Source organism: Lithobates pipiens, unplaced genomic scaffold, assembly GCF_037356315.1.
Source record: "Lithobates pipiens isolate NorthernLeopardFrog02 unplaced genomic scaffold, aLitPip1_a1.2 Scaffold_22, whole genome shotgun sequence".
Taxonomy (NCBI): domain Eukaryota; kingdom Metazoa; phylum Chordata; class Amphibia; order Anura; family Ranidae; genus Lithobates; species Lithobates pipiens.
In genome coordinates this window covers 97,266,156-97,289,604 of record NW_027507784.1, presented here as the reverse complement: position 1 = coordinate 97,289,604, position 23,449 = coordinate 97,266,156, and the positions used below count along the sequence as shown (strand labels likewise).

The window sequence follows — 23,449 nt, the reverse complement described above, 5'->3', positions numbered from 1 at the left end:
ATCTCTGACCATGCTCCAATATCTATGACACTAGACTGGACAAATGCCCCAGCCAGACCCAATACGTGGAGACTGAACTCGTCACTACTAACAGACCCCGCGCTACTACCGGACTTGGTCTCCTCCTTGACTGAATTCTTCAAGCTAAATGACACACCTGGGATGAACCCCTTAGTGATCTGGGAAACTCACAAATGTCATATTAGGGGCGAGCTGATACGCATGGGATCTCGTAAAAAACGGGAGAGAGACAAAATGATCAATGAATTGACCGCAAAAATAAGATCCCTTGAATCGTTGCATAAACGCTCCCTCACAGTACACTCAGCAGAATTACTACTTGAGACACGGAAAGCTCTTAAACAGCTCCTAGACAACACTACCAGGAGGTTTTTATTTTTTAGAAGGAAAGTCTACTATGAACATGGGGACAAAACGGGTAAAGTCCTGGCGAGGGCCCTGAACACCCGAATAACACACAATCACATCAGAGGTATCACTGGTAAGGAAGGGAAGACAGATATCGAAACCGAGAAGATTGCCCAACATTTCCAAAACTACTATACAAACCTATACAACCTTCCGAATCAGCAGAGACCGCCGGATCTGGGGGGAGACAGGACCCAAGCGATTCGGAATTACTTAGACGCATTTAACCTCCCCAGACTTAACGAGGAGGACAGTAACCAGTTGGACAGACCCTTTGACGACTCCGAAATTAAGACAGCTATAAGAGAGTTGAAGACGGGCAAGAGTCCGGGGGCCTGATGGGCTCAGCGCCATTTATTATAAGACATTTACGGAGATTTTACTCAACCCTTTTAGAAATGCAATGAACTCCTTGACAACCCAGAGACCAAACTCAAACGACTTCTTGTCCGCCTTTATCACTGTTCTTCCCAAGGAGGGGAAGGATCCACTTAACTGTTCCAGTTACAGGCCCATATCCCTCCTAAATACGGACGTGAAACTGGTAGCAAAGATCTTGGCTAACAGACTGAAACCCCTACTCCACAAATTGATTGGACCCGAACAGGCCGTATTTATGCCGGGCAGGGAGGCAAAAGACAATGTGACGAAATCCCTGAACCTGATTCATATGGCGCACCAGCGAAAGATCGAGGGCTTTCTCCTGTCAACCGACGCGGAGAAGGCCTTCGATCGAGTAGCCTGGGATTATATGTTCGAGACGTGTAGGCGTGCTGGCTTGGGCCCCGGCATGATGGCCTGGATTTCGGCACTGTATTGGAACCCTTTGGCTAGGCTTAAAGTGAATGGTTCCCTCTCAGAGACAGTGTTTATCAAGAATGGCACAAGGCAGGGGTGCCCTCTGTCACCCCTGCTTTTTATTATTGCTCTAGAGCCATTCATAAGACACACCATCATGAACCCATCGATTAGGGGATTTCAACTCAAAGAGAGAATTTTCAAAATTGCGGCTTACGCCGATGATTTGCTGTTCTATTTAACAGAACCCCACACTTCTATTCCTTCGCTTTTGAGTGAATTTACAAAATTTGGGTATATCTCCAACTTCAAAATAAACTATTCTAAATCGATGGCAATGAATGTGTCTCTTCCCGAGGCCCGACTGTCGGTGGCCAGAGCCGGTACCCCCTTTAAATGGACAGCCTCAGCTATTAAATACTTGGGAATTTGGCTGACCCCCAGACTTGCACTGACGTATGCGCAGAATTTTCCCCCCCTACTTAAGAGCATTACACAGGACCTTCAGAGATGGGGGTCGGGCTACTCCTCATGGTTTGGCAGGGCGGCCATTTGTAAGATGGCTGTACTGCCAAAGGTACTTTACTTGCTCCGAACATTGCCCAACAAGATACCCATGAGCTTTTTTAAATCGCTACACTCCCTTCAAACAAGTTTTATCTGGTCCCGCAAACCCCCCCCAGGTTGAAAAAGTCTCTTCTAACCAGGCCCAAAGAAAGGGGTGGCCTAGGTATACCTGATTATAAACTTTATTATTATGCTGCGCATATTGCACGTATCATAGATTGGCACTGTCACTCCCAGATTAAAGATTGGGTCTTGTTGGAAGAGGAAGCGAGTACGATCAACCTCCAGTTCTCTCCCTGGATCCCAAGGCTTAGATATCCCAGATCCATGCTATCCCACCCCACTATAGGCACTACTCTTCATATTTTTCATATACTGGCCAAACAACCCGAATTCTCCACCCCTCTGAGCCCTTTAACCCCTATCCGAGATAATCCGGACTTTGCGCCGGGCTTACAGAACCCGTTACTCAGAATACAGAGACCGAAAAGACCGCTCTTATCGCTAGATTGTTTTAATGGTAGCCTGATGAAAGACTTTGCAGACCTTAAAGTAGATAATGATTTGCCAAGACTACCACTCTGGACATACTTTCAACTTAGGAGCTACTGTAATGATGCCACACGTAGATCACACTTGACGAGAGCAGTGACGGATCTAGAATCAGTTTGCTTGAAAGGTGAACCCACCCCAAAAACTACTTCGCTTACATATGCATGGTTGAGATCATTGGGTCCACGAGAGGATCACAGGCTCAGGGAGAAGTGGGCTCGGGCTTTAGGTTCACCGATTTCGGATGACCAATGGGACAGGGCCTGTATTCTATCACACAAATGCTCACTGAGCACGAAAATGCAAGAAACGTCCTACAAACTGTTGACTCATTGGTATGCCACTCCGGAGAGAATTCACAAATGGTTCCCGCACTCACCAGACAGCTGTTGGTGTGAACGAGAGGAGGGCACTCTATTCCACATTTGGTGGCAATGCGACCAACTACAACAATACTGGTCAGGGGTGAGGGAGCTGATTGGGCGGATCACGGAGACCAGTCTAGGGTTGGATGCGGCATGTTGTTTGCTCCACATCACCAACACCTCCTTTAAGAAATACAAGAAGTCGCTCACCAGACATATGATAAATGCAGCCAACTCTCTAATCCCACTATATTGGAAATCCAATACTACCCCAACCATAAGAGAATGGCTACTTAAAATTGCTTCTATCTGCGAGATGGAAGACACGGCAGCCCAATCTAATGAGCGTGTGGATGGTTATCACAAGACCTGGTCTCCGTGGTTTGCCTTTAAATACTCCCAGTCCTTCGGGGACTACATGGGTCGCGGCCTGACAGCCTGATGTGCGGTGGGGCTCTGACAACTAGTTGATCACTACCCTATACCATACAAACATAGCTCCTGTTCGCGTGCTAGAGCCTCAGGAACAAGGCGAATTTCTTCTCCCTTTCTTTCCATTTGTCTTTACTCTCTATTTCTATCCTTGTATATTTCTATACTTGATTTCTTCGATAAACTACTAGTTTCTCTTGATATGTCTTTTAGCTGTACATCGAGCTTGAAGGGTTCCCGAGGGAATCCGGGGTTGGATAATAAATTACCCTTCTAGGTCCGGTAGGGCTCGCAATGGAAGGACTTGATGTTTAGATGATACCCCTATAATAGCCGACTAAGAAATGTTGTTGACACAATTTTAATCTTGTTGAGCATAGTTGATTTCTGCAGTGTCTTTTGCATACTCTTGTAATATGTGTTTTTATTTGCCAATAAACCTTTCTTGAATGTTAAAAAAAAAAAAAAAGTGAAACTAGCAATTCCTCAAAATCATGTGCTTTCCAAGAAACGAAACAACTAAATAAGATAACAGTAACATGGGAAACGAAACTAGACTAGCAAAACTTGAGCATACATTTTGTGAGGTGGATGTTAGAGAGAGACACAAAATGGAAACCAAATTTCTTAACCACTTGCCGACCGCCGCACGACGATGTACGTCCTATTTTTGAAGGGGGATGTCTCGGTAACGGCAGCAGCTGCTGCCACAACCGAGATATCCATCTCTTCAGGCGGCGGTCGGCTGTACGATAACGGTGGTCTCCGCGGCGGATTCGCCGCGAGATCACCGCTATCGGCGGCGGGAGAGGTGCCACCCCCTCCTCCCGCACCTTCCGCCGCTTACCGGAGCCGTCGGTAGCGGCGGAGGCGATCGGGTCCTTCCATCTGCTGGGCATAGAGACAAGTGAGGCTAAGATGGCCCCCACTCGTCTCTATACCATAGGAGGGCGGAAGCGACTTCAAAACGTCACTTCCGCCCATACCTCTTAAAGGTATATATTTTTTTTTAAATGTCAGATTTTTTTTATTTATTTTTTTTATTTTTTGCATTTTAGCCCAAATATGAGATCTGAGGACTTTTTGACCCCAGATCTCATATTTAATAGGACCTGTCATGCTTTTTTCTATTACAAGGGATGTTTACATTCCTTGTAATAGGAATAAAAGTGATCCATTTTATTTATTTTTTTAAAACAGTGTAAAAATAAAATCAATTAAAATAAATAAGAAAAAAAAAATTTTTTTTTAAAAACACCCCGTTATGACGAGCTTGCGCACAGAAGCGAGCGCATACGTGAGTAGCGCCCGCATATGAAAACGGTGGTCACACCACACATGTGAGGTATCGCCGAGAGCAATAATTCTAGCCCTAGACCTCCTCTGTAACGCAAAAAATGCAACCTGTAGAATTTTTTAAATGTCGCTTATGGAGATTTTTGAGGCTAAAAATTTGACGCCATTCCACGAGCGGGCGCAATTTTGAAGCGTGACATGTTGGGTATCAATTTACTCGGCATACCATTATCTTTCACAGTATAAAAAAAAAATGGGCTAATTTTACTGATGTCTTATTTTTTTATTCAAAAAAGTGAATTTTTTCCAAAAAAAAGTGCGCTTGTAAGACCGCTGCGCAAATACGGTGTGAAAAAAAGTATTTCAATGACCGCCATTTTATTCTCTAGGGTGTTAGAAAAAATAAAATATAAAATGTTTGGGGGTTCTAAGTAATTTTCTAGCAAAAAAAAACTGTTTTAAACATGGAAACACCAAGTCTGAAAAAGAGGCCTGGTCCTTAAGTGGCTAAAGAATGAAAGCTGTTAAGCTAAATATCCCTTCAATCCCCTCTTAGATCATATAAGATGATCTCTACATTCTATGTTGTGTCTTAATAATTCTTTGGGATTGTGGCATTGATTTCCTGATGACTCTTCATGTATGTCATGTAGGATAGAACCTTATCGGGAGATTGAAGGCGTGCAACTATGCAAGTGCAACACTTAAAGCAGAGGTAAAGAATCAGAGCAAGGATAAATATCATAACAATAACAAGGACAATTTCTTTTAACCATGAAAATATACCTCCAAGCCCAAATCCTGCATTGGCAAATGGGCTCCATGTTTTAGCAATGTCCCTAGCTTCCTGCTGGAGCTGACTTCTAAGGGATGTCCCCTTTTATCATCCCCTACCACTCCCATGACAGGTACCAAGTATGCAAGGTAACACCATCCCTTAAAGCGGTAGTAAACCCGCAATTTTTTATTTTTATTTTTTAAACCTGCAAAGCAAAATGCATAATGAGCTAGTATGCACCGCATACTAGCTCATTATGAAATACTTACCTTAGAACGAGGCCCCGACATCTGGCCCGATCCACGCCGAGGGAGCCGACATGCTCCCTCGGCGTCTCTTCCGTGTATCGCGGCTCCGGCGCTGTGAGTGGCCGGAGCCGCGATATCGTCACTCCCGCGCATGCGCGCGCGGGAGATTTCAGTCCGGCCGCACGAGCGCTGCGGGATTTTCACGGAGAGAACCCCCCTTGTGCGCATGCGCCGCTGCAGTCAGCGGCGCATACCGAGGGGAATATCTCCTAAACCGTACAGGTTTAGGAGATATTAGTTTTACCTACAGGTAAGCCTTATTATAGGCTTTCCTGTAGGTAAAAGTTAAAAAATTGACCATACTACCACTTTAATATGAAGGGGCACCCAGGGATAACACACTTTCCCACAACATACATAAATACTTTGTCCTAGTGCAAAAGGTCTCTTAGCGACAATCTCATGAGTGTACTTGTCCTGTGTCGCAATTATTGGTGCAATATTTCACCTACATTTTTAGGGACAGAAGAAAAGTTATGCAAAGTTCAGTTTAGCCCTGGGTCAGATACTTGAAACAGTGAGCAGGCATTCCCACATCTTGATGTTAAATATTGACCTGCTGCAGAAAGAAGGGTTAGTCTGTGTCTCATTCCCTAAATTAAAACATCAATCAGGGGAATGACTTCTACCTGCTATTGGAAAGGTAACAAAGTTGTTTATGTACAGAGTGTATATGTTAGTCAGGAATACCGGAGGAGGAGTCTCCTTGAGAAAGCAGGAAATATTTAAAGGTACAGACAAAAGGGAAATTCAGGCAGTGCTAGGATGTAATTTGTTACATATCCTACATTCTTCATACCCTGATTTTTTTCCCGAGCATAAGCATACTTAAATTTTAGCAAAAGCATCTTATCAGTAAAACTATCTCCAGTCTCTCTCTTGATTCTAACTTGTGTCACTGTAATGTTCTCTTGTGTGTTTGTGTGTGTGTTCCAAAAGATACTTTTAATTGCACCCAAATCTTCAGGTGGGTAGGAACACTGTCAGAGAGATCAGGATCAGGAGGCAAAATGCCTTGCCAGAAGTCTGTGGTGAAATAAGCGAGGTCATCTTCTCTGGCCGGACCTGCTTTCCCAGGAACTCCTCCATCGTCTGCTTGGACTTCTGCTTGAGGGTCCCCGGTATCCAAGGTCTCCTTCCTGCTCTTGGGGCTTTGGGCAACCTTTTTTACTCTGCTGGCATGGATCCAGGACTGGCAATTTTCCACTAGGATGGCTGTTCTGGTCACTGCAACCACTGTGGTAGGAGGTCCTTAGGGATACTCTTGCTTCTTACTTCTGTTCAGCTATTGGGCCACCACGGTGTCTCCCACCTTAAAGAGGTAAGTAGCTTCCTGTGAAGAAAAAGGAGAGGTGCGAGCAACATTTCTCTCAACTGTATCGAATGTTTCAACCAATTTCCTTACATATTCTTCCTGTATTAAGTCTAAATCTACCTTTTCCATCATTAAAGGTGCTCTGGCCCATGGGGTGGGGAAAGTTAGACCCATCAAGACTTCAAAAGGTGAATACCCTGTTGTCTTGGAAGGGGTCATTCTTATTTCTGCCAGGACTGCTGAGAGGACCTTCTTCCAGTTGGCAAAGATTCCTCCTGTGGCCTTTCTTATTTTGTCTTTTTTTAATTGTTCTGTTCATTCTTTCTCTTATCCCTGAGCTTTGAGGGTGGTAGGGAATGTGAAACTTCCATTCTATCTTGAGAGTTTTTACCAAGTCCTGGCAGACCCTTGATACAAATGTAGGTCCATTGTCTGAGTTTATTTGAAGTGGGCATCCCCATCGAGGAATGATTTCCTGAATGAGGATCCTCACTACTGTTTGCATCTTCTTTTGTGGTTACAAAAAGTTCAACTCATCTTGAGAAAATGTTCACAATTACCAAAAGATATTTCTGTCTTTTGCCTAGTTTGGGCATGTGTGTGAAGTCAATCTGCAAATGTGTAAAAGGAGTGTTTGGCCTTGTGTGGGTTGCTCCTGATGCATGTGATGCATATTGATACATAATCTTTAATCCTTCAGGAAAGTTCTGGAAAATAAAAATCTTTCTCCAATAGTTCACAAGTGGCCTTCCAGCCTCTGTGAACTATTCCATGGTACTGAGAAATAAAAAGTGATGCACTAGCTACTGGTATACATGGCTTCCCCTCTTTGCAGAGAAGTCCAGTCTTTGGATCTTTCTGCACACTTATTTTGTCCCAATCCCTGAGATCAGCTTCTACTGCACATCCCTGCAAATCTGAAAGAACCTGATCAAAGAAGGGCAATTCTGGGGCTAGCATGGGCATTTAGATCTGTGCATTTTGTGAAATATCAGCTTGTTTAGCAGCTAAACCAGCCAGAGCATTTCCCTTGGCTATCTGTTGGTTGGCCTGTGTGTGCTCTGCAGTGCTGTGAAAGATAAATCAGACCTGGGTGATGTGTCTTGGTGAATGAGGTTTATGCAATCATGTTGTGGCACAACCTCATCCTGCTCTCCTTTTAATTCTAAAGGGCATTTAAGATTGGTGCTGGTCCTGCACTGGGAGAAGCATATTTGATGTGCAATTTTGGATTAGACAGCACGATCACCTCATAGCCACTCAACCTCTGAACAGACGTGCTGTGTATGTACATTTTTCAATAGGATTGATACATTGGTGGTGGTGTGAAGTGTCGTGTCGTGCCCCAGAGAGAGTGAAAGAAGTGGTCATCTGAACCATCATCGCACAGGACACGAGAGCTCCGAGACACACAGGCATGCCCTGAACCTGCACCGGAACCATCTTTGAGGAAAAAAAAAACAATAGGGTGCAACTTGCCTCCATGCTCCTGAGCGAGGACACCTGACAAAGTCTTACAATTTTCCCTTGCAAACAAATGAATTTTTTTTCCATAATTAGGGAGGCCGAGCCCTGGAGCCATTACCATAGCATTTTTCAAATACACAAAAGCATTGCACATTTCATCTGACCATTTTATACAGTCTGGCATTTCTGAACCTGTGGCTTGTCTCAGGAGATTGTCCTAGTAGGAACAGTCAGGTATTCATTGGCGGCAGTAACCAATCATACCAAGAAAGGTAAGCATGTCTTTCTTAGTAAGTGGGCGGGGCAGACCCACAAGAACCATAGCTCTTTTGTGATTGACTTTCCTTTCTCCTTTTGAGAGTACACAACCAAGATATGCAACCATTTCCTGACACCATTGCAATAATTTCTTTGACACTTTGTGACCACTTTCAAAAAAACATTTCAAAAGATCCCTCCCATCCTCCAGTGCGGCCACCGAGTAGAACTGCAGATGAGGAGCCACATACTGCAGCAGGGATGAACAGTGTCCTGGTATCCAAGCTCTGAGAGTTTGGAGTACAATGGGATAGACTGCAGAGGAGTCTACATAGCCCTGGGGCATTCTACACCATATATGTTCGTTAGAAAGCAAAGATTGGCTGTGTCTCCTCATCCACAGGGACGGAAATAAAAAAAGCATTCAATAAATCAATCACAGTAAAATACTCTGCATCCGGTGGTATGGCAGTATTGATGACACATCAGGCACTATTGGAGCAATCGGTACCATTAGGCTATTGATGGCCCTTAGGTCTTGTACAAACCTATAGTCACCATTTGCCTTCTTACTGGGTTAATGTAGGGCGAGACAATTTAACTCTTGGTTGTCTCTGTGTGTAACCCCCTCTTTGTCCTTGCCCCCTCCCTTTTATAAAAGTTACCCCTTTTATTTCCTGAGAAATCATTTAGATAATGTGTCTGCACTGGTGTTTGCTTAACCACTTTCAGACCGGACCATTTTGCTGGTAAATGACCAGAGGTCTTTTTACACTTTGGCACTGCGCTGATTTAACTGGTAATTGCGCGGTCATGCAATGTTGTACCCAAACAAAATTTGCGTCCTTTTCTTCCCACAAATAGAGCTTTCTTTTGATGGTATTTGATTGCCTCTGCGATTTTTATTTTTTGCGATATAAACGTAAAAAGACCGCAAATTTTGAAAAAAAATGATATTTTCTACTTTTTGTTATTAGAAAAATCCAATAAACTCAATTTTAGTCATACATTTAGGCCAAAATGTATTCAGCCACATGTCTTTGGTAAAAGAAAAGTCAATAATTATATATTTATTGGTTTGCGCAAAAGTTGTCACATCTACAAACTAAGGTACGTTTTCTGGAATTTACGCAGCTTTTAGTTTACGACTGCCTATCTCATTTCTTGAGGTGCTAAAATGGCAGGGCAGTACAAAACCCCCCCAAATGACCCCATTTTGGAAAGTAGACCCCCTAAGGAAATTGATAAGAGGCATGTTGAGCCCATTGAATATTTTATTTTTTTGCCTCAAGCGATTGAATAATGACAAAAAAAAAAATTTTTTTTTTTTTTACACAAAGTTGTCACTAAATGATATATTGCTTACACATGCTATGGGCGTATGTGAAATGACACCCCAAAATAAATTCTGCTGCTTCTCCTGAGTACGGGGATACCACATATGTGGGACTTTTTTGGGAGCCTAGCCGCGTACGGGGCCCCGAAAACCAAGCACCGCCTTCAGGCTTTCTAAGGGCGTAAATTTTTGAGTTCACTTCTCACTACCTATTACAGTTTTGAAGGCCATAAAATGCCAAGATGGCACAAAACCCCCACAAATGACCCCATTTTAGAAAGTAGACACCCCAAGCTATTTGCTGAGAGGCATGTTGAGTCCATGGAATATTTTATATTTTGCCACAAGTTGCGGGAAAATTACAAACTTTTTATTTTTTTTTTTTTTCACAAAGTTGTCACTAAATGATATATTGCTCACGCATGCCATGGGCATATGTGAAATGACACCCCAAAATAAATTCTGCTGCTTCTCCTGAGTACGGGGATACCACATATGTGGGACTTTTTGGGAGCCTAGCTGCGTACGGGGCCCCGAAAACCAAGCACCGCCTTCAGGCTTTCTAAGGGCGTTACAGTTTTGAAGGCCATAAAATGCCAAGATGGCACAAACCCCCCCCCAAATGACCCCATTTTGGAAAGTAGACACCCCTAAATTTAGGGGTACACTAGTGAGACTAGGTAATAAATGGCGGGTGCCCTGAAACTATAAAAAAATAACTAACCAACCAGCGTCACCTGTAACAGTTATATGGTGATCACTGGTGAAAGGGTTAACTAGGGGGCAATTAGGGGGCTTTATGCGGTAGTATATGGGGGTCCCTGGCGCTATAAAAAGCTGCAGCGAACCTAAATACCTACCTGCCTAACTAGCGTCACCTGTGACACTAATACAGCGATCAGAAAAACGATCGCTTATTAGGCTGGGTTCACACTGGAGCGATGCGGGAACGCCACGAATGCGCGGCGGGTTCCCGCATCGCATGCCTCCCGGCGGCAGTTCACACTGCCCTATGCGAACTGCTGGGAGTGTCAGTGAAATGTTACTGACACCCCCAGATCAGTTCGCATATCGCAGTGCGATCTGCAAACTCGGATCGCATGGTGTGAACACCCATGCGATCCGATTCTGCTGCGGGCCAAAAAAAGGGTCCCGTGCGAATTTGCGGCGGGTGTGGCGGGTGCGGCGAATGGCTGAACTCGAATCGCACAGAGATCGGATGTGATTTGCACTGCAGTGCGGTGCGAATCACATCCGTTCTCATAAACCGCTGCAATGTGAACCCAGCCTTAGTGACACTGGCGACGGGGGGTGATCACGGGGTTAAACCTTTATTGGGGGGGGTTAGGGGGGTACCTTAGAACTAAAGGGGGCTAACCCTAACTGCCCTAACAGTTATTAGTCACAAATGACACCCGCCGGGTGATCAGGGGGTTAAACCTTTATTAGGTAATAAATGGCGGGTGCCCTGAAACTATAAAAAAATAACTAACCAACCAGCGTCACCTGTAACAGTTATATGGTGATCACTGGTGAAAGGGTTAACTAGGGGGCAATCGGGGGGGCTTTATGCGGTAGTATATGGGGGTCCCTGGCGCTATAAAAAGCTGCGGCGAACCTAAATACCTACCTGCCTAACTAGCGTCACCTGTGACACTAATACGGCGATCAGAAAAATGATCGCTTATTAGGCTGGGTTCACACTGGAGCGATGCGGGAACGCCACGAATGCGCGGCGGGTTCCCGCATCGCATGCCTCCCGGCGGCAGTTCACACTGCCCTATGCGAACTGCTGGGAGTGTCAGTGAAATGTTACTGACACCCCCAGATCAGTTCGCATATCGCAGTGCGATCTGCAAACTCGGATCGCATGGTGTGAACACCCATGCAATCCGATTCTGCTGCGGGCCAAAAAAAGGGTCCTGTGCGAATTTGCGGCGGGTGTGGCGGGTGCGGCGAATGGCTGAACTCGAATCGCACAGAGATGGGATGTGATTTGCACTGCAGTGCGGTGCGAATCACATTCGTTCTCATAAACCGCTGCAATGTGAACCCAGCCTTAGTGACACTGGCGACGGGGGGTGATCACGGGGTTAAACCTTTATTGGGGGGGTTAGGGGGGTACATTAGAACTAAAGGGGGCTAACCCTAACTGCCCTAACAGTTATTACAGTCACAAATGACACCAATGCAAAAAAAAAAAAAAAAATGACATTGGTGTCACTGTGACTGGGGGGCAGGGGTAATTGGGGGGGTGATCGGGGGGTAAAGGGGGGGTGTGAGTGTGCCTGGCATGTTCTACTGTGTGTGTAGAGTGTTGGTGCAACTCACCGATCCGCTCTCCTCCGTGTCGGAACGAAAAATACCGACACGGAGGAGAGAATACATCACTTCCTCTCCTGTGTTTACATTACAGGAGAGGAAGTGATGTCACCGGGGATTTCTATTCGTCGGGAGCGATCGCGAGGGGGTGGCCATGAATGAATGGCCGCCCCCTCGTCCCGGATCGCTCCCGGACGAAAACCGACCGCCGCAGGCACCGGGCGGGGGCCCGATCGGGCCCCCGACCCGCGGGAGGCAAGGGACGTACATGTATGTCCTTATGCCTGCCCGTGCCATTCTACCGACGTACATCGGCGTGCGGCGGTCGGCAACTGGTTAAGGATGTCAAAACATCCTACAGCATCCTTCGCTGTCAGAAATCAGTTATTGTGCTTGTAGCCCACTCTGATATTTACTGTGTGTCCTCATGTAATGAAGTCTTTCATGAAACTCTTATCTGGTTGTGGAATGTAAGGGGGAGGAGGGGGGCGCATGGTACATGCATAGAAAACATTGATTTAACCCTTAAATCCACCATCTCATGTCTCTGTTAAACCCATCGTGGACAATGTTGTGGCTAGGATGCTATAGGGAGCCTCGGTCCAGCCGGGGATCTCCACAGCATGTTTATTTTCATCCTTATTTTTCTTTCTAAACATTCTGACTTTTATTTCCTTTACTTTCTTATTTATTTATTTAATTATTTTTTGGGCAAAATTCCAACAAGCACTCCTTATGGCCAGAGGTTCCCCTGATTTGTGCATTATTACTTTTCTTATTTTTATAACTAAACAATTTTTATTTATATTTCAAATTTTTGGCAGAGTGCCAACAGGTTCAAACAGTACTTTCAATTGCTGTAGTACCAATGCCGCAAACAATTCCTCACTATCTATTACGGTCAGTGAGATATTAGCACTTGAACCCTGTTGGCAAAAAGCCAAATGTCCAAATTTTGCACCTGACTTCCCCTGTGCAAGAGATGTCAGTAGCAAAAAGAATTATTCAAATAGCATGTTTTGATCAAAAGTTAGCCTCAGAGTATACTACCGACTATGCCAATTCATGTATTACCTTAAGAGAGTGTTATTAACACTGCTACTATGCTCACTATCTCATACATTGGAGTCAAAACATTCATATGTAAATCATTAAGAGAAAACATAAATACATCACCGGATACTGTAGCATCGCTCTACGTCTCGGTTGGGGAACTTCCATCAATCACAAAAAGGAGCCGGGAGTTCACCGCAAGACGCGTCTGTCGCCTTTTATTTACGTACCCTTATAACACAGTGCAGTGGAAAGCGTTGTCTTACCTTACAACGCTGACAAATTCCACACAAACAGTTAACAGATCATATTATAAACTTCTACAGGCGATAGGAAGATAAGCAAAGAGAAGGGTTTTGTCCATCACACTTTAGCAGACTTTTTCTTATAATTACAGTACTGTATAGATTATTTTCCTACGAACTTCTCAGAGTCCGTGAAAGCCCCCCCAGAGCTTTCTCCTTGTTCACACGGGAACAAGTGCTGCTTCTTAAAGCAGTCTTATTAAATGAACTTCTCAGAGTCCATTAAAGCCCACCCAAGGCTTTATCACTGTTAACTCAGAACAGCTTTTTTTACTGCTTCTCGGAGCAGTTAAACTTATCAACGAGGTCTGAAAACAACTTCTACATAAATCACAGGTTCAAAGAACGATTTCTGAATAATGTCACAGTGAGAGATGCATATATCAATTCAACTCACCATATAGACATATATTATAATCGAGCCCCCAAACTGAAGGAAATGTAGATTGTCTAAAGGTGATTTCCTAACCCCTTCATGTCTGTCAAAGTGTGACGTTCAATCCCCACACAGGCCTGGGAGATTAGCCCATTGAGACAATGACATAAAACAACAAAGTCTCTCAGAGCAAATCTAATCTTTATTCTTTGGTGTGAATATTTAAAGGGGGCTTTCAGAAAGTACCACCCTTTGAACGTGTCATACAGATTATCCAATCATATACAAGTACAGCCTACAATAAAAGTGAAACTAGCAATTCCTCAAAATCATGTGCTTTCCAAGAAACGAAACAACTAAATAAGATAACAGTAACATGGGAAACGAAACTAGACTAGCAAAACTTGAGCATACATTTTGTGAGGTGGATATTAGAGAGAGACACAAAATGGAAACCAAATTTCTTAAAGAATGAAAGCGGTTAAGCTAAATATCCCTTCAGCCATCACCTCGGCCAGGAGAGTCAGCGAGCTCCAAGCTCTAGCTATTACAGAACCCTTCCTTAGAGTTCATCAGGACAGGGTGGTACTGAGGACGGATCCAGCATTCCTACCGAAAGTATCCTCAGCTTTCCATCGATCGCAGGAAATAGTGTTACCTACATTCTCTGCAACCCCAGCGAATGCAGGAGAGGAAGTTTTTCACACATTGGATGTGAGAAGGTGTCTATTACAGTTTCTGAAAATGACTAAAGATTTTAGAAGATCAAACGCCCTTTTTGTGATTTTATTTTTTATTTTTATTTTTTTATTTTTTTATTTCTGGATCACGCAAGGGGGAGAAAGCTTCTAAAAGTACGCTGGGTAGGTGGCTTAAGTTGGCTATAACAGAAGCCTATAAAGCAAAAGGAGAAATACCTCCCTCAGGTATTGCTGCCCACTCTACTAGATCCACGGCAGTTTCCTGGGCTGAAAGGGCCGGTGCAACGCCTGAACAAATCTGCAAGGCTGCCACTTGGTCCAGTTATTCGACATTTCTCCGGCACTACCGGTTAGATCTACTGTCTGCAGCAGATCAGGCCTTCGGCAGGAAGGTACTGCAGGCAGTAGTCCCGCCCTAGGGTAAGTTTCTCGGTTATCAGGGTTGTCCTGAAAGGCGATTTGAGAAAGACTAAGTTAGACTTATCGGTGACGGTATTTCTAAGAGCCTTTCAGGACAACCGTTACTTCCCTCCCTAGGTTATGCTTAGTAAATGTATTAAGTTCTACCATGGTGTTGTGCTTTCTGTGCTTTGTTTTCCAGTGTCGGAAGGCCACAATAACTGAAGCCATGGAGGAAGAGGAGGTGTTTTTAAAGTGGGCATGTGTTTCCTAATGACAAGGTGGAGCTACACTCTCCGGGGTTGTCCTGAAAGGCTCTTAGAAATACCGTCACCGGTAAGTCTAACTTAGTCCTTTTTTTTTTTTTTTTTTTTTTTATCGACTAATTTTGATTAATTATAACGCACATACAGATCCAACTACCTTTAGGTGATCTTGCATTGTAACTCTGCATTAGTTAGTGATAAATGTGGTATACACTATATACAATCGCCCGACACTAGTTTGTTTCCACAATCCATGACTTAAAGCGGAGTTCCACCGAAAAGTGGAACTTCCGCTCATCTGCACCCCCCCCCTCACCTTTCAGGTGGGAGGGGGGTGCAGATACCTGTATAATACAGGTATCTGCACCCACTTCCGGGAATAGACTCCCCCGCGGGAGTCACGCCCCTTCCTGCATACCTCCGCTGTCTCCTGGGAAACACACAGGTCCCAGGAGATAGCGTGGACCACTTACAATGCGCAGCGCAATTTGCGCATGAGCTTTAGGGAATTGGGAAGTGAAGCTGCAATGCTTCACTTCCTGATTCCCTCAATGAGAATGGCTCTCGGCTGCTACCGCCACCAATCGATTGCTCGGCTTCGGCTACTGACATCGCTGGACCCTGGGACAGGCAAGTGTCCATTTATTAAAAGTCAGCAGCTGCAGTATTTGTAGCTGCTGGCTTTTAATATTTATTTTTTTATTTTTTTTTTATTTTATTTTTTTAGGTGGACTCCCTCTTTAACTCCACCGTTCACACAACTACGTTTTAAATTCAAACTGTAGCACTGACTTGTGAAAATCCCTCCACCTCTGGTCTAACTAGTCACTCTCGCCTTATGGCATAGACCCCTGTGCAATCAGGTGATCATGCCAGGGGGTATCAAAAGGGTTAACACAGACCATAGACTTCTCTCGCATCTCCTTAGATCTCAGCAAGGACGCCAGGTCATGGGTAGAAGATCTAAGTGCTCACTGCTTAAGTATAATGCCACGTAGACGCGATCGGACTTTTCGACAACAAAGGTCAGAAGGAACGTATCCGTCGGACAATTCGATCGCGTGTGGGTTCCGTCAGACCTTTGCTGTCCAAAAATCTGACGGACTTTAGAAATAGAATGTTTCAAATTTTTTGGCCGGAACTCCACCAGACCCAGTTAGTTTCATAGTTGCTAAGGTTGAATAAAGACACCAGTCCATCCAGTTCAACCTGAGTGAGTGTCTGCAATTGTCCCTATCCCTGCATATTGCACACTCACATCGGTCCCTACCCTAAAGGAGCCCACAATTTCCTATGGAGAAATCCGTTCGTGTGTATGCTAGTCTGACGGACAAAAACCGACACTAGGGCAGCTATTGGCTACTGGCTATTAACTTCCTTATTCTAGTCCGGTTGTAGGTCGTCACATTCAAATCTGTCAGACTTTTGGTGTGATTGTGTGTGTCCATATCCGTTCATTCGGAAAGTCCGCCGGAACACCGCTGAAAGTCCGATGGGGAGACTGTCGGACCGGACCTAGTCTGTTGAAAAGTCCGGTCGTGTGTACGTGGCATAAGATTTAATTTTTGTTTTCAAACGCAAACTACTCACATAACACAGTGTGCTTGCCCATCAGTAGGTCGGCTGCAAGAGCCCAGAAGAGACAGCTGGTTCCCAAAGATGGTGATATGGTGGTCTTTCGCAGATTACAGCAGGACAACACTGGATGTGTAAGTGTATGTTTTAAAAGTAACCCCGGAAATCGGGTAATAGAGGAAAGAACAATAAAATAACACAGGCAGGATTTTAGGAAATTCAGCTTCCTATGTCACTTCTCTGCCTTAGATGAGCTCTTGCGTGGTCAGATCCTGGTCCAAACTCGCCAGAGAAAAACCGCCAGGAAACAGTCACTTACGCAGATGAGGCATTCCCTGCAGGTATGTGTGCAGCTGCTGGGCGGGGAATGCCTTGGTCATTTATGATTGGCACAGTACAGATGACAGATATAGTTTTTATTCAACTCCAAAAAGGGGGAGATGATCCCCCACAGTACAGAAAAACAAATGTGCATAATAACAACATCATAAGTGATGTACATCTACAACAGAGGCTATGCTTCAAACATATCATTGCATTCCAGTGCACGATAAACATTGTGTGGAGATTCAAGGTCACATAAATCTATATCCTCTAAGGCCAATCCACTCCGAAAAGGGGAAGGGTGGAGGCCGTCATCCCCAACTTTTCACTTTTTCTTGAAGGGGAGAATAAGGGGAGAAAGAGACAGAAGGGGGCGGGGGGGGTGAAACACGATGGTAGCTGAAGATCAAGGGCCAACCGGGCAAATGGGAAGCTTTAAGACGACAAAAGGCGGCGGTCCTCAAGTGAGTAGATAAAGGCATTCCATTTGTCCCATGTTTTTTTTTTTTTTTTTTTTTTAAAGGTCTCTTGTCTATTCTGTACTGTGAGGACAAGATCCTCCATATTCTTTATCTCCTCTAATTTCCTAATCCAATGTGCGATTGGGGGGGGGGGGGGGGTGCTTTGTTTCCAATAAAGGGGAATGCAAGACTTTGCTGCATTTTAATAGGTGCCTTAATAGCGTTTTTTTTTTTTTTTTTTTAAGTACGTCCTAATGGGAATCTGTGAATGGTGTAAGAGGAAGAATGCAGCCTCCTCTGGGATAGGAAGTTCTGTGAATTCTTGTGTTTTATGTGGTACAGGACTAAAAGATATTAATCAGCGCGCCCTCCTCTTCTCCGCAGCGCCAACACCGATCGGAGGAAGAGGGGAAGCGTATATGTAGTCTAGATGGTGTCAGGTACCAGCGGGTGAGAAGCTTAAAATTAAACTCTTGTATTTTGGTGCATATAGAGGTTTTAAGGGCTGAAGTAATAATACGCTATCTCTGTACAGGAGAAAACGTACATTCAAGATCTCTCTCCCAGCTGGCCTGACAGGACAAATGTGGTTGGTGTGTTCAGGAGGGTGTATGTTTGGGATAGGGTGTGGGCTAATGGGCCGAGGCCCATACAAAATTTTTCGAGCACCGTCTGTTGTCATGCGAAGTCTTGAGGATTGGGAAAGGAGTGGAGGAAGTGGTGTAGTTGTACCGCCCTCCAGAAAGGTAATCTAGTCAAAGCTAATATGGATGGCCATTTCCCTTCAACTAAAAATTTAGCTGCATGGTCTAGATTGGAGTTTCTAAGAGGGGTATATTCTAAAGAATGTATCCCAGGTTCGAAGTTCAGGTGGTCGAGTATGGCGAGCAGGGGGGAGGCAGAGGACGTGAGTGCAGTTTGGTTAGCAATTAGGTGGCTATGTTTCAGGGTGATAACCATAGTGGGATGCGATTTCAATATTGAGGGTAAGTCGTTTGGGATTGGTCAATTTTGTACCCATAGCTTGGATGATTTGTTACGGTTCCAATCCAGTATATGACCAAGATGGGAGGCCAGGTAATACCGTCGTAGGTCAGGAAGCGCCACCTCTCCCTGCTGTTGAGAAAGTGTCATTTGTGATCGTTTGAGTCTGGGCTTTTTATGGGCCCACACAAATTGTGTGAGATGGGCTTGTGCTTGCTTGAAGTAGGAAGATGGGATCTCAATCGATGGGGCTTGAAAAGGGTAGGTGAATTTAGGCAGTATACTCATTTTGATGAGATTGCATCTCCCAAACCAGGAATGGAAGCCAGTGTGCCATTTGTGCAGTAAACTATGCATCTTGGTAAGTAAGGGAGTGAAGATGGGCTCAAATGTGCGTGAGATTTCCGGTGAATGTACGTACCTAGCTATTTTAATGCTGTGGTGGTCCATTTGAATCGGAAATTAGATTGCATGTCTAATAATGTTTGGGGGGGACTGCAACCCCCATGGCCTCTGATTTGGAGAAATTTATTTTTAAGTGTGAGTGTACCCTAAGTCTTGAATTCTTGAGAGAGATTTTGGGCTTTAAGGAGAACATCATATCATCAGCGTAGGCCGATATTTTGCAGTGGATGCTACCCACCTGGAGCCCTGTTATGTCCTGGTTTTGCCTAATTGTGGAGAGGAAAGGTTCTAAAGACAGGGCCAATAGGAGGGGGGACAGGGGGCATCCCTGTCTGGTTCCATTCCCGATGGCAAAGGGGGTCGAGAGCACTCCGTTTGCCTTTACTTGGGCTGAAGGGTGCGAATAAATATTGCCTATCCACCTCATCATGCTTTCTCCTAGACCAATGTGACTAAGAACTGCAGACATCAAGTTCCAGTTTACCCGATAAAAAGCTTTTTTGGCGTCGGTGCTCATGAAAATGCAGGGGTTTCCTGAGGATTTTGCCACGTGAACGAGATTAAGCACCTTAACTGTGTTCTCTCGCGTTTCTGGAGAGGATGACTCCTACTTGGTCAATGTGTATGAAGGACTGGAGGTGTTGTGCTAGTCTTGTAGCTAAGATTTTGGAAAACAACTTCAAGTCTAAGTTCAGGAGGGAAATGGGCCTGTAGATCTCGCAGAGACCTGGGTCTTTGTGGATCAGAGAGATGTGGGCTCTAAGGGTATCCCTTGGAAAACTTTTATCTAAACCCAGAGCATTAAAGAATGTCACCAAGCTTGGTCCAAGGATGGAAAGGAAGGGCTTGTAATATTGGGCTGTATATCCATCAGGGCCTGGGGCTTTACCAAGCTTCAGGGAACCTATGGCTATCTGTACTTCCTCCAAGGTGATCGGCTCCTCTAGAAATTCTTGGGACTCCGGGGGAAGTGTCGAAAGGTGGAAGTTTGTGATGTAGGTGTCTGTCTTCCTGCCTGGAGCCCGGGTTAGGGAGATTGTAGAGGTCGGAGTAAAAATCTCTGAATCTCTTTGCTATCTGGGTTGGGGTGGAGGCTATTTGACCATTCGGGTCCACTAACTGTGGTATGTAGGATTTAGATTTTATGTCTTTGACCGACCTGGCTAAACTTTTCCCGCATTTGTCACCCGACTCAGCTTATGACGGAATTGTAGCGCCGCTTTCGCTTTGTAATGTAGCAGGTCTGTTATCTGTGCGCGTAAAGTTCTTGGCTCAAGCTCTAAGCGCTGTGAGGGGGCGCGTTTGTGTTTTTGCTTCTAGTGAGGCCAGGTTAGAGAGTAATTTAGCGAGTTGTTCGCTCCGTGGTGTGTGTTTTTTTTTTTTTTTTTTTTTTATACGTACCCTGTAATTAATAAAGACCCTGTGAAGTACAGATTTCTGTGCTTCCCATACTATCCCCGGGTCACAGCCCTGTGTATCGTCTTCTTGTAAATAGAGGTCCAACTCCTTAGTCACATCTGCTAATACCTTGGGTATTTGGAGGGGACTCTCATTCAGCCACCAAAACAGGGACCTGGGTGAAGGGTTTTTGGAGAGGGTGTAAGTAAGGGAGATGGGTGCATGGTCTGACCATGTGATAAAGCCAATGGTGAAGGAGCTCACTAAATGTAGTTGATCATGTGGTATCATGAAAAGATCAATCCTTGAATATAGTTTGTGTGGGGGGGGGAATAAAAGGTGTAGTCCCTTTCCCTGTAGTGTTGTAGGTGCCAAATCTCAATTAACTGGGCATTGAGGAGAGTTTGTGCTATACATTTTCTGTTTGCCACGGGGATCGAGGAACTGCCCGTGGAAGTGTCTGATGATGGTGTCAATGGAACGTTAAAGTCCCCTCCTAGTAATAATTGGCCTTCTCTGTATTCCGTCAATTTGTCTAGGGTTATCCTAATAAATTTTGTCTTGGTGATCATTAGGGGCGTAAAATGTTGCGAAAGTAAATGGAGTTTCCCCAATTCAACCTTTTAAGAAAAAGTTAGCAACCTTCAGGGTTGGTCAGCATATCCTGATAGCGCCATGGTAGTTTGCTAGAGATCAGGATGGATACTCCCTTGGTCTTGGATGTACCATTGAACGCTTTTATCCTTTTCTTTTCAGGTAGATACGTTTGAAGCATTCTCACATGACCTAAAAATGTCCATGAAGTTAAAGCTTGGAAGATTGCAGTACAGCAAAATGAATGTTCCATTCTACTGAATCTTATAAGACTGCCTCCCTGTAGCCCAGACATGTTCCGCTGCAGCAGGATTTTGCAATTTTCACAGCGCTTGATTCAGACCTGTAGTAACAGGTCAGACGCACTGCTGAAGCAGATGAAGCATTGCAGACATGAATATCAGTTATTCCAACTTGTTGGGTTAAATAAACCTTTACTCTCTGACAATCATATCAGCTTCGCATTCAAGTTGCTGTTGAAAATTCAGACTATTAATGGGTGCCTAACCCTCGAGGAAGTCCATAATCACCCGGAATTTATCGCTCTTCGTAGCTTAGCAGAAAAGAAAGTCAGATGTATGAGGAACTATTACTTGGTGAACATTTTAGATTCTGTTACAAGGTAAAGCTTACAAAGATTTGATTCAACGGAGTCAACTTTTAGTGTGTGTGTGTGTGTGTGTGTGTGTGTGTGTGTGTGTGTGTGTGTGTGTGTGTGCTGCAACGAACGATTAATTTGTCTGTCGACGAATCTATCGATTATTTTTTCGATTCGTCAACGACTATCCGATTTATTTTTTAATGAATCTAGTGTTTTTTTTTGTTTTTTTTGATTAGCTAATTAAAGCGGGATTCCACCCTAAAGTGGAACCTCCGCTGATCGGATCCCTCCCCCCCTCTGGTGTCACAATTGACACCTTTCAGGGGGGAGGGGGGGGAGATACCTGTCAAAGACAGGTATTTTCACCCACTTCCGGGCATAGACTCCCACGGGAGTCTACGCCATTTCCTGCCCTGGGACACACACGGGTCCCAGTGACAGCGCAGAGATTTCCTATTGCGCGGCTCGCGCATGCGCAGTAGGGAACCGGGAAGTGAAGCCGATTCATTTCACTTCCTGATTCCCTCACCTAGAATGGTGGCGGCAGCAGCCGAGGGCCAAGCGATCGATCGGCCTCGGCTGCCGACATCGCTGGAACCCGGGACAGGTGAGTGTCCATTTATTAAAAGTCAGCAGCTGTAGTATTTATAGCTGATGGCTTTTAATATATATTTTTTTTTTTGGTGGAATCCCTCTTTAATCCTTTGGATAACCTTGAGTATTTGTATTGTCTGGCAGAGTATTGGCTGGCATTATATGGCAGAGTATTGTATCGCACAGATCAGTACAGAGAGGGGAGAGAGAAACCGGCGTCATGTCATGTCATGTCATGTCATGTCATGTCATGTCGGTTTTTTTACAAGTGATCGCTCCGTCTGAGCGTTCACATTGTAAACGCCTGGGTGTAGAAAGATGACCGCCGTTTCGGAGCTAGGCCGAAGCCACGGCCTCTCCTAAGGCCGAGACCGTGGAGCGCTCTGCGGATTGCGGCATGTGCCGATCCGAGCAGGGTGACCCGTTCGGATCACGGATTGGTGACGATCCGTTGCACCTCTAGGGACGGTGGCACAGAGGGGGAGAAGAGAGTGAGGAGAAAAGAGGGGGACGGCGGCACGGAGGGCAGCGGTAGATACTAAGCACTGCCACTGTGAAGCATCGTCGCCCTGCACGCACGTCAATGTATTTTTGTAGTCGACTTAATCGATTACATCGACTCGTCGTGGCAGCTCTAGTGTGTGTGTTTGTGTGTGTTAGGGGTGCTGAAATTAATCGTTGCATCGGGATTCGGGTGTCCCCGATGCAGTAGCAATGCATACGGACCAGAGAATCGATTGCGGGTGACGTCATAACCACTTGCCCCGCCCCTCCCGGGAAAGCACTCCGAGCATATTTTTAAAATGACTTTTGGCATTTCTTAAAAAAAAATAAAAAAAAATAAAAAAAAGTTACATTGAATGATGTGACCCGCTGTATGTGCTTTTTAAAAAAATTTGTCACTTCATACCGCATTTCACAGTAAATACATCCCAATCATGTGCTGAGCCCGGCCCGCCTCTTGCCTCCCACCTCTCTCCTCTCACGTCTCTCGAGTCCTGACGTCTGCAGGGAATTCTTAGCCCCATCCGCCTCTCTTCTGATATAATTATAGTCAGCGGGTGAGGCTTAGAATACCCCGCCCGTCAGGACTCGAGAGGGGAGAGGTGAGAGGCAGGCCGGGCTTGGCACGGCACATGATCGGGATGTATTTACTGTGAAATGTGGTATGAAGGGACGCATTATTTATT

At 44.9% G+C, this 23,449-nt stretch overlaps 1 protein-coding gene across 18 annotated transcripts in view; it reads left to right on the top strand.

The window, feature by feature from the left end:
* LOC143923970 (FAST kinase domain-containing protein 1, mitochondrial-like) overlaps positions 1 to 23,449 on the top strand; it is a 189,722-nt gene that overhangs the window by 16,678 nt on the left and 149,595 nt on the right. For 6 of the 18 annotated variants that reach the window (XR_013261799.1, XR_013261798.1, XM_077447945.1 and 3 more), the window contains exons 2-5: positions 16,939 to 17,032; positions 17,148 to 17,239; positions 18,068 to 18,133; positions 21,227 to 21,686. Coding sequence is in view for 16 of the 18 variants with exons in the window: in XM_077447945.1 (XP_077304071.1) it covers positions 21,358 to 21,686 (329 nt within the window). In the remaining 2 variants the exon portion in view is untranslated. Of the gene's footprint in view, positions 1 to 15,035; positions 15,394 to 16,938; positions 17,033 to 17,147; positions 17,240 to 18,067; positions 18,134 to 21,226; positions 21,687 to 23,449 lie in introns of those variants that run through there. The other 12 variants (XM_077447935.1, XM_077447938.1, XM_077447940.1 and 9 more) reach the window with 10 other exon arrangements.